The 14,588-nt window shown below is 26.5% G+C and overlaps 1 protein-coding gene across 1 annotated transcript; it reads right to left on the minus strand.

The window, feature by feature from the left end:
- Positions 1–1,782: 1,782 nt before the first annotated feature.
- On the minus strand, positions 1,783–14,444 carry LOC129984129 (casein kinase I-like). The gene is made up of 7 exons (XM_056093923.1): positions 14,005–14,444; positions 13,273–13,383; positions 12,827–12,975; positions 11,783–12,011; positions 9,401–9,571; positions 9,137–9,285; positions 1,783–5,297 (listed from the first exon to the last, which is right to left on the minus strand). Exons 1-7 carry the CDS (start codon positions 14,078–14,080, stop codon positions 4,917–4,919), a joined length of 1,266 nt encoding a protein of 421 aa, XP_055949898.1. The 5' UTR covers positions 14,081–14,444; the 3' UTR covers positions 1,783–4,916.
- Positions 14,445–14,588: the final 144 nt, after the last annotated feature.

Genomic DNA, 14,588 nt, shown 5'->3' on the forward strand with positions numbered 1-14,588 from the left:
AGAAATGAAATAAACATGATATATTTTTTTAGAAATAAAAATGCAAAAAAAAAAAAAAAGTTTTCTGTTAACTTTTAAAATATTATTATTCAATAACTCAACAGCATTTAAGGCAAACATGGTCAATGAATGTTGTAATGAATTACGCATATTTTACGTTTTTTATGGATCCTCGGTCCTATAAAACATATTTAATAAAATATTAATTAGTAGGAACTAACATTTTGAGTAAAAAGGTCCATTCTATTGCAACTAAAACTATGTTTCGAAAATTCTAATGTTATTATCTTATACAAACGTGCGATTTTACACGACTCCATTGGCAGATATGCCAAGAAAACATCCCAATCAATGTCCAGTCACCCAGTCTAAAATTATGAAAATGTTGATTCTCCTAAAATAGTTATATTCAAATTTTTTAAACTCAATCAGATAAATTCATTTATTCATTAAACATTTTAATAAATTCATTCATTTTCAAATTACTTTTAATATTACATGAGAATCTTACTCAAATTTAACTTGAACTATCTCTTGCATTTGGCTCTCAATAATAACAGGAAATTATTAGTTCTTGATATGTCTGAAAAATTATGCTTTGTGCATATCTTCAGCCATATTTAAAATCAAACCTGAAGGACAACAATTTTAATATAGAGATTTGAACTTACCTCAAATAATTAAAAATTTGATTTTATTTTTAAAAAAATACTATGAAAAAATCTTAGCATAACAGTCCAAGTAACAACATAAAAATGTAAAATGACAATTTTATATGATCTCCTGTTAGGAAATTCAAATGTCATGTTGTGGATGAAAAGAAACAAACAAGTACACGCTATTCTTTGTGCTTCACAAAATTGTGCTATCTTTGTGCTATCAAAATTTTAAGCGAGTAAAAAAATGGCTAATGGTAGGAAAGAAATAACGCTAACTTATAAAAGTATCTTCTTTTTCAAGAAATTTTTTTAAAATATAGCTAAAACAAAATTAAAATGAAATCTACGATCGCAAATTCCAAATTATTATGCAAGAACATTTATTTTTTTTAAAGTCATTATTTGCCTTAATTTAAGTCATTAACCAGCTTAAACCAGTTTGAAAAAATCATGAGACTTCTCTATCCCTCTCTCTATATATATATGATAATTTTTTTTTAAACTTTCATTTTCAATTTTTCTAGCTGGCACACAAAGTTTTGGAGCTCGATCGATTTCGAGATGAAATAACAGCTATGATGTCGTAGTTCTACCTCAAACTTTTAAAAGTGCATCTGCTGTCAAAGAACCATACGTAATAATAAAGCAATACTGATAAAAGCAGGTCAACCTTTTAACAACGCATTTGCTTTCAAAGAAGCATATATAGTAATAATACAATACTGGTAAAAGCAGGTAAAAAATATATGCAATTAAAAGATGATGAAAATTGCCATTTATGCTTTATCCACTGTCTACGCGATTTAAGCTTCAACACCACCTAATAACAATGTGTTCAGTGTAAACAACATCATGTCCTCACATGATAATAACTAATTTTCTATTTGATAAAAAAAAAAACTCCAAAGATAGCAAAAATAGCTAGGAATATTATATAGATGTGTACATATGTTAGAACAGAACATGCAATTTTTTTTTTTTCGTTTATCTTAATTGTCTCAGAATGCTTTATATCCATTAATGTTTAGTATAAAGGATTTACAACAAATGATAATACTCAAATTAGTTTTCAATAAAAAATTGTATGTACTCATTGAAATATATCAAAATGCCACACAGAAGCTAAGTAATTCTTTACAATTTATTCAAACTCCTATTATACTTACATAACTTACATCACATCACTTAAAAAATAAAAGTAAAAATTTGTTAATAAATGTAAAAACATTTCACATTTTTACTTAGTTTGTTATACCATACAAATCTTGGGTGAGGCAGCATTAATATACAGCATTCACTGATCAATGCAATCAGTTGTATATCGTTAACAATGACACATTTTGAAATGCATACTATGTCCTTTCGCGTAGAAATATACAAGCTGTTTTGCAACACATAACATAGAGCAGCGCTGCAAAGCGTGAAAAATAGTCACATGATAAAATTTTTTTACTTATTTTGTGCACATATAAACGAAAGAAAAACACAAGGTCAATTTACTTATCAAAAACTAGGCACATCATATGTATATATAATTACTAATATTTCTCTTATATATGACAATTAAGTCTCGCCGACAAACAGTTCACGCTGTTGTTTCGTGTTATGACATATAAAACTGCCCTAGCCTTTAAGTGTTTTAGTTCGATATGTAAAAACACAGTTTGGGAAGTGTAACTGCTGAACTGTGACAAGTCAGAGTTTCTTGCTACTTATGAGACATTCATGACTACAAGTTCAAGCAAAAAGACTAGATGAAAATTCATTCTTGTATTTTTGCTTTATATTTTCTTGTTCATAAGGAAGTTATGCAAGAATTTTACACATTTGAATGATACTTGTCATGAAAAGTGTAGGGGAAGTTGAAATAATGCAGTTTTACAAATTAATAACAGTCTGAAGTTTTAAACAGATAAAATATCTTAGCCTATAAGTATTTGATATAAATTTGCATAGATAAGAGTTTCTGTAGTGAAATTTGCTATTCTGTGGGATGAAAATGGAATTGCATAAATACTGCATTTTCACCATTGCTGACAGTTAAAAATAAAAATCATTGGTTCTTTCTTAAGTGTAAAAATAGAGGGGGGAAAAAAACTGGGTATAGAGGAGAATTTCAATATGCAGCTATATTTGATACATTTTTTTTTTCAGTTTTAAATTCTATAACAAAAATACGAAATAAAGGCTACCTGATTTAACAATATAAATTAATGCTGCAAAGGGGTTTTCAAGAAATTCATTAACACTTCTATAAAAAATAAAATTCGCATATTAATAAATAAAAAGAATACTAAGATACATTATGAACATAATGTCATATTGACAACAAATATACAAATGAACAAAGTCATAACTAATGCTGTCAACAGGAACGAATGTACTTAAATACATAGTACAACTCCTGTCATTTAAAAAGTAAATAGCTTGTCATACAATATATTATAATCAAATACAAGAATTAAAATACAGAAAGTAGAGCTTTAAATTTGCTTCAACTATCTTAAACATAAAAAAATAAAACTCAAACTACCACCACAAATATTAGAATTCATTCAATGAAATATTAAGAATTAGTAAATTAATACACTCATTTGTAGTTTAATGGGAATGTCTGAGATCTGTAATAACAGCTTAAGTATCACTGAAGATTTTGTATTGAACTTTTTCCCATAAGAGCATATAAAAAATAAAATTTTACTATCACTATAAATATGATATCCACTAATGTTTTGTTTTAATTAAATATTCAAATTGAAATCATATAAACAATTTCACTATGTTCCCAACAAGCGGTCAATTAAACTGCACAAGTGCAGGTGTGCATCTAGAACTATTCACAAATTGTAGCTAGAATTATTGTTTTCATATGCTTGAATGAAAATTATAAGGGAAGGGGGGCCATGATGGTAAGTTTTAAACCTATGAAGGAATAATTTATACACCATATAAAAATACCACGAACACCAGAAAAAAAAACACCGATTACAAAAGAAAAAAATGAAAATATTCTGAAATTCAGTTTGATATTAGAATTTACTTAAATACTAAATTAAGCATTTTGGAAATTAACATTAATATAAACCCCCAAGAAACTAGTCATGATAAGAATGATATCTTTCTAACTAAAATCACTTAATTATTACTGTATTGCAAATAAACTTCTTCCATACACAGATTCAAGTTAAGCAAAGTACTAGTTCTGAAATGTTGCCTGAGTGACAAAGCATGCACACTTTGGTTGATGCTAACAGTAAGGAAATTTTCACTGTTACACAAAGGAGAGAGTTGTTAAATGACAAAGAAAGAGACAAACAAAAAATATACACAAACTCTACACCGAGTGAGATTAAACACTACTTGATAACACAAAATGAAAAATCTATTTACATTAAGTCCATTCTTCGAAATTGTTATCATAAAATATTCTGCAAAACATACAAAAATACTTTGCACTATTTGCTCTCCAGCTAACAAATCTGACATAAACAAAACTGACTTGCAACATCTGAAGTAGAATTCAATTTTGTAAAAAAATGTCACGGACTATTAAATCTTTCCCAGACACACAAATGATTATCTATACAAATTTTTACAAATATATCAAAAAGGACATAGAATAAATAAATTTCAAGAAAAACAAGTATATTATGCTCATGTTATAAGAAAGATAGCTAAAATAATATACAGGACATGTAAAATAATTACAGAATTTTTTTTTTCAACATTGCCCCATCTGAGAGCAAAATTTAGTTATATGAGCAATTATTTTGATATATGAAGGATTGCTTACAATATGAGGTTCCATGGCTCCTAAACTCTGCAAAATCAGTCAACATGTTTGTCAAATTCCATTAAACTAAAAACAAAACACAAAATGACTCAACTCAAAAACAAACTTGCAAAAAAAAAAAAAAAAAAAAAAAAAGTTAACAAAAAACATTTTGATGAATAGGAAGCCAAGTCAATAAAAAAGGGAAGCTTTTTTTTTCTCTTTATTTTTATTATAAAAACTTTTTTCAAGTGGCACTGCAGCAAAACATATGAAATTCCTGACTTTTTAAATTATTTTTTAAATTCTCTTTCACTATAACAGTGCACTTCAACAACCATACCAAAACCATTTCATTTTCTGTGCTGGAACCAAGTAAAGGTCGCCTTCAAAAAAGACACAGAAATTTGTACAAAATTTTTAGGATAATCTTTTTTTCTTTTCCTTTTTAACTTCCTGATTCAATAATCAACAGTTAGCACCGGTCATCTCTGAGAGTTAGGCTCATGGCCTGCTATTCCTGCTCGGGGAGTCGATCGAGTCCGTGATCGCATGCAGGGCATTGCGGACGGCAAAGGCGTGGCTGCATGAGAAGCAGCCACCATAGCAGCTGCAGCTGAAGAGGTGGGTGCTGGCCCACTCGGTGTTGAGGAGATGGCCTGAGTCATGTTGGCAGAAGCGGCCAGATGATGTGGCAAAGATCGCCCTGTTGCTGGACTAGCAGAGTCAGGGGCACCTCGGAGACGACTGCTGCTAGCTGTTGTAGGAGCGGGGAGAGCTCCTCGAGAAGTAGTACTTGTGTGTTGGTGATGTCGGTCGCGGCGGTCTCTGTCCTCTTGCATTTCCTGTTGATTGCGATTTCCGCCCTAAAAAATAAGAAAAAAGTTACCAATTAAGACAGAAAAGGCAATTGTCTTATTTTCTCAAAACATGTAATGATAATTTTAAAAGTAGGAATGAACAATTCATTACAATGATACATTCAATTTACAAATATTTGAATATATAATAGACATTTCTTTTTAAAAAAATCTCTAAAAAACATTTCTTAAACACCAATTAAAAATTTTATTTATTGAAATACGTAATAAATCCAGAATTTCATTTACAATATGCTTACCAAGTTCCCTAAGGAGATGGGGATTCATGATCTCACACACATACAAAAACCTCAAAATTGTTGCTATGATTAAGAAATCATAGATAAGTTTCATATAAAAAAATTAAATCAAATTTTTGAAAAAAAAGTTTGCTAATATAGGATAATTGGACATCAAGATATCTCTCCAAATTAAATATTTTCTTAAAACTTCCTATTTTGATATTCTTAAAGATAAAATACAAAAACCTATGCATGAGAATTTAATCACTAATCTAAATGGTAAAACAAAACAAATTATCAAATAAATAAAAAAATATCAAAAATATTTTTATTCATTTGAAATGTGTATGAATTTTAAAGCAATTTGCAATATCAGATATCAAGTGAGCAACAAATTTTGATTATTTAAGTCATTTTAGCAGTTAAAAAATTACGTAAAATATTATAAATGAAAACAATTACATAATAAGTAAAATATTGCGATTCTTTCACTAAATGAAATAATGCAATTTTAGAATAAAGTTAAAACTATAAATGTATAATAAAACAAATCTAGAAAAAAAAAAAGTTGCACATTTGATTATTATTTTAATTGCCTTCCATTCTTGAAACTTTTTTTTTTTCATTACACTCACTCCAATATGAAGGGTGCTTGGACTCTTATATCTCGAATGCCTAGGCATGAATGCACAACAGATTTGCAAAAGAATCCCATTTATTTCATTATGAAGCTAGGAAATTCAATCTGATCTGATTCTTAAGAACAGGAACCACCCTAAGAGCCTTTGGAAATGAGTCCCTACTTCAAGACAAAGAATGATGCAAAAATAATAAGGGGGCAGAGGGAATTCAAGAACAAAATAAGCAAAAACTATTTGCTTGAGTATACTTCTTATATCGGACATTTGTGGCATACTAGTGACTTTGTTCCAGATATATATGAAAGCTTGTATCACTAAACATCTTTATGAGAATTATTGAATATAATCTTATTTGAATAAATTTTGGCTCACAGCAAGCAAAAGTTAAAAATTTAATAACTTATTTAAAAAAAAAAAAAAAAAACTGAAACTCAAAAAATCAGATGAATAGGACATTCAATCTAAAGCAACAAAATTATGAAGGGGGAAAAACAGATAATTATACATTTTAAAATCAGTTGGAAAAAATTCAGGCTAAATAAGTTAAGTTTAAGCAAAATTAAAAGGAAAGGAAATAAAGGAAATTATCAGCATATTTCCATTTCATAAATGCTACAAATATTTTCAAACACCCAACCAGCCCCTAAAAGAACACCAGATATTAAAGACGATTTCATTTCACCAATTAACTAGATCTGAGAATTCTATCTGAAAATTTATACTTTAAGCATGGAAATTAAAGTCTTAATAAATAGAATAATATTATACAGTCTTAATAAAATAATTTTAATAAATAAAAATTCCTTCTATAAAATATACTGAATAAAATGCTGCTAGAGTGCAATATGTATTATGTAAAAGAGATAGAGAGAACAATTATAAGGAGTTACATACAACCAATGTATGAAGAAAGCTTAACTCCATATTTTATGTGAAAAAAATATGAGCAATTTAAAATCTTTCAGCAATTTCTATAGCACACATACGCTATCCCATTACTATAAAAGTATATGGAATGGTACTGGAGGTGCAAAGATTCATTATTTTTCAACAGTAAAAAATATATTTCAAAGAAAAATTCAAATAATATAAAATTATTGCATCAGAAAATAATATACAATTTAGATATTTTAGAGAGAAGATTTTAAACTAAAAATGAGAAATTAACTGCTGCCCCAAAATTGCAGTTAATAAATTACTTATCTTTAATATCACTAAAATTACTTTTCTTTTATAAAAGCCATTACAAGAAAGGTATTACAGCTTGCAAATTGTACCATTTTTACAACAATTTATACTAACTATTGTAACAAAGATTGTATAAATTTCTAGCAATATATGGAAAACAAATTTAATAATAACATAACAAAAAATGCATTAAATAATTTACATTTGACTCAAGAATATAATAATCTACGCACATAAGGGAGAGAAGAATTGCAACATTTTTTATAATCATTAAAAAGACAGAGTAGAGAGACTTATTTGAATTAAAAAAGCCAGTAAAAAAATCATTTTATCAGTTTAATGTAGACATATATCAAAAACAAATATTCTATGCTTATGACAGAGATACAGCATAAAATTTACAATGGAAAACAATCAATTCAATTAAACTCAAAACGAGAATAAGAAAAACATGTATTATAAGGAAGTATTAGATATTATTTATAACAGTTTTCTTGTGTTTTGATTTTGCTACGACTAAATCAAAAATATATTTTAACCCCATAGTTTCCACAAATCAAAAAAGTATATTATAATATTCTTCAAATACCAATTTAATGATATTTTTATGAAAAATAGCTTCCTTTAAAAAGGCACTCTTCACTTTAGTAAAATGATGCCTACTGTTTACTAAAACTTGAATAGTTCTATGATTTTTCAGATTCAAAAAAACTTGCAGATTTCTTTTTCCTTTCTTTTATTAAAATTATATATATATATATAAACACCAGTTAATTTCAAATTTATGGATTCACATTTTATTATTAAATACATATGCCCGCAATATTTTACATAAATTGAATTTTAAACTGATATGTTTATTTAAAATGCAAATACCTTTTTTTTTTTTTTTTTAACAGGCAGAGATTTGTGAAAACTCTTCTTCCAACTATTTAAAAAGTATTTATATTTAAATTTTGAAGCATTATATATGTTAGCAAATTTTGAGTATTTTCCCAAATATGTCATTAATACAATTTTTTTTTCCTGTCTAAAATTGTAATCCTTTAAAAGTAAATTCATGATAACAATAAATAGTTTACTTGTAGTTCAACACTGTTTTCTATAATGATTTTTCATTTAAGTTTAAATACTTCTGTATAGCAAATGATATGCAATTATTTTAAATGCATCATTATCCAAAATATTTAACCATGTTTTCAACAAGAAACCTCCAGCTCTACTATTAATTTACACAATGAGAGGAATTTCCCTCATTTTCAAATTATATTATCATTTATTCTATTTACTAAAAGCAAATAAAGTTATTTTCTGAAACAATATTTAAATAATTTATAAAGACTGAAATTGGTTAGAACTTTGCATACATATGGGCAAGAAAATAAGAAACCTCAAAAATTTGGAACATAAAAGCATGAAAAAGTATGTCTTGATAAAAATTCAAGTTTAATTAAAATATATTACCAAAAATTATTTCAAAAAATGCAATTCAGTTTACATTCCATGTCTTTTCCTTTTGATTAAAAAAAAAAAAAAAAGAAGGAAAAGCATTTCCCTCTATATTGACTAATTTGCAAATAATTAAATTCATCAATTTTAAAAGATTGAAAAAAATCAAATTAATAAGCCAAATTCACATTATTTGAAAAGCAAGAAAGGATTCAATTTTTTAATTTATCAAATGACGAAGAATAAAGGTCTAACAAATACGATAACACAGAAAAAAAAAAAAATGTACAAAGGTTATGAGACGAAATAGATTTGAAATACTTACAAATTTTAGCATATTCCAGTCAAACACATAATCGTACGTAAATCCTTGCCTATGGAACAAATTTCTTAAAAGCTGCCTTAAATATGCATAGTCGGGCTTTTCATCAAACCGCAGAGATCTGCAATAATTTAGATAAGTGGCAAATTCCGCTGAAAAAAAGAAAAAATATATCTTTAAACATGATTTTTATGTCCATTTCTTTAATTTAAAGCTCAAATTAGAATAGCAACAATTTTTACTATTCCACAAAAGACTGCCACATACATGCAAAAGATCGACATAGCTCTTCAATAGGAGTGGACATTTTTTTCTCACTAATCCTCTCGTATTTTTGTCGTTTAGTAGCAGCCCTTAAGCCCTGCCATGGTAAGCTGCCTCTATTGAAGTACATCAACACATAACCTAATGATTCCAAGTCATCTCTCCGACTTTGCTCTGAAATTATAAAAAGTAAATTTGAAGGGTCCTTATACATCATCAGAATAAACATTTAAAATAATTTACAGATAAAATGCCCATAATTTCACCACAAAATTCAAAGCAGAAAGAAAAATATTACGCTATAAAAATCAATATAGCTTTTTTTTACTTAAAAAAACACCTCTTCATTGAAAACAGTTCATTCAAATAATACTGTATGAAAATATGGAATTGCTAAACAATTCAAGCACACTAATAGCTGCTGCAAACTGAAAGCAAATATTAGAAATAAAATAATTTAAATCTAGAATAAAAAATAAATGTTTTATATGCACATACTATTAAATCATAGCTGAAATGTAATTGCACCAATATAAAATCCTTACAAAAATTAGATGAAAATTAAATATGTCCCATTAATTTAAAAAATAGCACATTGTATTTCTCTCTCAATATAAAAGTTAATACATTAATTATCTTTAAATGACAGAAGAACATAATATATTTCCTTGAAAAAGCATAGTAAGAGCACATTTATAAATACAATTTTTTCCTCGGGCATCACATATATTCATACATATAATTATACATGTATATTCTGAAAGAACAGATGAAATATTAACTATTGTATTTAGTCATTCAAATAACATCAATTTAAGAAGTAAAATCAATAAATTAATTGCTTGCATAGTATTTTCATCAAGAGAAACATTCTCTAATGATTGCAATATTATATTAACTAAAATACACCAAATTTTGAATTCTTTCAGATTAAAAACCAATTTTTACAATGAAAAGCAGCAAATTTTTTAGAAAGTTTTAAATGAATTGTAGCAAAATTACTATCAACTAAAAATAAAATGCAAATTTATAAAAAAAGACAAGAAAAAAATATTTATTTTTAACCACTATAACTAAAATTAAGCATAGCTGGTACAAGCCTTTAATTATAAGGAAACAAATCTAAAAGATACAATTCAGAATATGATTTAAAAAAGAAAAAGAGCTAAAAGTCTTCTAATATATTGTACACACACACACATACAATAATAGCAAAAGTATAAAAGCTCCTCATTCTCATTTACCCTGAAATATTTTTTAACTTAACAAATTTGAAATTAGCAATTCACAAATTATATCATCGTGTAAAATATATTTATACAAGCATCTAAATATAAATCCAGAAATATGATACAATTAAATGAAAGCAATATTCCATATTCATATTAAGATAAAAGATAATTAGGATACACAAGAGCTTGCTCATAATTATTAAAAATTCAATTTTAACTGCTTATTTTATTACATTTATGCGAGATAATTATTTATAGCTTCAGAAGGGGGGAAAAAAGGATGGAATTAAAGTAACGATTCATTTTTAAAGTAGATAATCTATTAAATACTTATCAAAGAAATGTGATTATTCTGCACTGAAGATCTTTTTATTATGATATTATAAAGCATAACATTTAAAAATAACTAGAATATAAATTGAGCATTCCTGTTTCTTTAAATGCTCTAGAAATAAAAATAATAATTGTCAATCTCTTCCTTTAAAAAAATATAGTTTTATGAATATTGATATCAAGAATCTAAATAAATACTACAACTAAATGGATAAATAAGAAAAGCAAAATCTTATTTTATATGTCCTATTAAAACATTTATCAATTTACACAAAAAATAAAAATTGAACATATTTAATTCACTACGTAAAATCATTTTACAATATACAAAAATAAAAGGAAACTAAACGAGTTCAACCATTTAAGAGATAACCAATTTTAAAGATTTTTTTTTAACTTCCTGCAATAGTTAAATATAAAACTGAAATTTGCATTGCAATGCACCATAATTAATCAGCTACAACAAAATAATAAACACTAAAAATACACATACATTTGTTATTCAAATGAAATAATATACATCCTTACAAGATAAAAAGAAATAATCTCATGGCAATTAAAGTACAGATAAATCTATTAATACAGTAATTCATTTAATATTCTTCAGAAAAGAATTTTGAAATATTCTGAAGATACATAAATCATTCTTGAATCTCGCATATAAAGAATTTAAAAACAAATAAGCTCCATAAATTTTTTAAAACAATATTTAAATCTCTTCAATCATGAAACATAGATATATATTTTATATAAAAAAGATTTCATATATACCAATATTATTCAAAGATCAAAAAAAAATCCATAATATAAAGAAACTTACCAATTCCTAGATGAGTATTTATACTTGCATATCTAGCTGTGCCAGTGAGATTTTTGTTTTCTCTATATGGGATATGCAGGTGCGTACGAGAATCACGGTACTTTTTTGCAAGTCCAAAGTCTATTATATACACTAAATTACCTTTCTTGCCAAGTCCCATTAAAAAATTGTCGGGTTTAATATCTCTATGTATAAAGTTCTTGGTATGAATATATTCTATTCTACTGATCTACAAAAGAAAAATACATCCAATTTTTAGAACACAATTTAAACAAACTTAAAACATTTAAAAATTTCCATTTTATTTTATTGTTTTTACATAAAATAAGCTTAATAATTCAATAAAGTTTAACAATTAAATAAGCTTCAAAACTTAATTTTCAGAAAATAACATCACTGGGCATAATAATTTTTATCAATTTATTATCACATGTAAGGAAATCTAAATTATTTGTGGTCAATATAGCCAATCATCCAAATAAAATAAATTTTATCAAATATACAAAAATTGTACTTTGCAAATAATTTATCAAATCAATATTCATATTAGATTTTCCATATTTCAAAAATTTGAATCTTGCAGCATATATTTAAGTTAAAATCTATCTAAAAATAAAAATCTGATTCAAATTCTAAAAATTATATTAGGTATTTTTCATATAAATATTTCAGAAAGAAAATAACCTTCAATCATGAAAATTATTATGATACATTAATTATATTATAATAATTACATGCAATTTAAAATCCAAATCTTGAAACAAATTTTTAGGGGCAATGCTTAAAACACAGTTCAAAGAATACACACAAAATATAGTTTTTAAAAACCAACTGCAAGAAAGATTTCATGAAATAAAAAGTATACACCAGGACTAAGAGGGGGGGGGGGGACCAAGCATACTATAAGTTTAATTCAACTGTACACAATTTTATTAATAAAGCTTCATATTTACAATCTGAAACTATGATCCTTTCATGTATTCTAATATTTTATAATAAATCTTATTTTTCAGTAAATGTACATAGTAAATTAAACATACTTACTAATTGATCAGCTAATAACAAAACAGTTTTTAAACTAAACTTTCGGTTGCAAAAATTAAACAGGTCTTCCAAACTTGGTCCCAAAAGCTCCATTACCATCACATTGTAATCTCCTTCTGATCCACACCACTTTATTGTAGGTATACCAACTAAAAAAAAAGATTTTGCATAATTTCATGGTAAACAATACAAAAAAAATTACTTTCACCATTGGCTCTTTCAGAAATATGAAGTATTCTTTAAGAGAATAAAATTCTATTACAAGCAATTTTACTGATATTGAAAATTCTAAATTTACAATAATTCAGTTATAAAGAAATATCAGAAATAGTTTTTATTCATATAGCATAATTTTATAATTATTATACAATAAATTATCTATTGATGTCTGTATCATTAGACATTTTGAATTTATGAATGACAAATATGAAATAAATATTACTTACCACCTCCTTGCATCATTTTGTAAAATTTACTTTCTATATGCAACTGTGGATGTTTAGTTTTGATACATTCTAATTTGATTGCAACTTCTTCGCCAGTTGTAATATTAGTACCTAAAATAATGTGTATAAAATTTATTAACAAAGTGACTGGTTTCAGAAAATAAATTTCATATATATAAAAGTAAAGAATAACATTAACACAATTAAGAATGACAGATATTATTTATATATTTTTAATTCATAAATGCAGTTGGCACAGGTTCATTCAGAACCAATAGAGAATTCTTTTTTAATTAAATTTTTTTTAAAAGATTATAAAAGCAAACCCTAAATTACTGTCGTATTATTATTCTACAAGTTATACTAAATGAAATACTGTTGCTTTGGCGATAGAAACTTTCAAGGGAACAATTTTTCATTCTCGTAATTAGTTAACAGCAAAAATAAACAAATTGCAGGCTAATCTATAAAAGTTTAACTTAATATTTGTGATTAACATTATTCAAAAAAATTCCATCCAAATTATGGAAACATGTTTCGAAAGTGGTAAACAAGACGTAGCACTAAATTCATAACAAAATTTAAAGGGCATCCATTCGTCATTACAACTTTCTAATATGCCTTCTGTTTATATAGAGACATTTCTGTCTATATCTGACAATTCTACAAAATATAGCAACCGTTTGAATATTCTATTCTATTGTTCATTACTGCATATATTGATGCACTCACCCAAATATATGTCACCAAATGATCCACTTCCTATCTTGCGCCCTAAACGGTACTTATTTCCCACTCTCAATTCCATTTTCTCTTGTTATCAATGAAAATTTTAAGGAACTGAAACGTTAGTGCACACACACTGAGCTTAAAAATCACTTCACTCAAAATCCAGGGTGGGAAATGTTCGCCATCTTGGAATTGGATGGGTTGCTGTACGACAACAATGAGAGATTGTCAGCTTCCGCTATCTTTTCCTGTAACAGCAGCATTAGAGAGTAGGAAAAGAAGCTGTTATTTAGATTTTATTTGTTTTCAGTTTTAAAATAATTTTACGTAAATTTTATCATGGTGATTAATTTCTTAGGATTAATTAGATTTTTAAATTACATCGACGACAAACATTACAGCAGTTCAACTGCGCTTGCGCATTTACTGCTGCAGTTATTCGAATAAAAATAAGAAATATAACATTTTCAGCTGTTGATGACCTATCAAAACTTGTCAGCTGACCTCATTTAGATTGGAAACAGATATTAATATTGATCGTAACAAACAAGAATCAAAATTACAGAGAAATATGATCAATAATTAAC

This window comes from Argiope bruennichi, chromosome 9 (assembly GCF_947563725.1).
Source record: "Argiope bruennichi chromosome 9, qqArgBrue1.1, whole genome shotgun sequence".
Lineage (NCBI taxonomy): Eukaryota > Metazoa > Arthropoda > Arachnida > Araneae > Araneidae > Argiope > Argiope bruennichi.

What these genes read in the sequence shown, in the direction of transcription:
- LOC129984129 (XM_056093923.1), bottom strand. Translation starts at nt 14,080, where the DNA reads ATGGAATTGAGAGTGGGAAATAAGTACCGTTTAGGGCGCAAGATAGGA. An exon ending in GCTATGTCGATCTTTTGCAT is followed by an intron (nt 9,286 to 9,400) that starts GTATGTGGCAGT and finishes TCTTTTTTTCAG; the next exon opens with CGGAATTTGCCACTTATCTA. An exon ending in ACTGGAATATGCTAAAATTT is followed by an intron (nt 5,298 to 9,136) that starts GTAAGTATTTCA and finishes CTTATTTTTTAG; the next exon opens with GGCGGAAATCGCAATCAACA.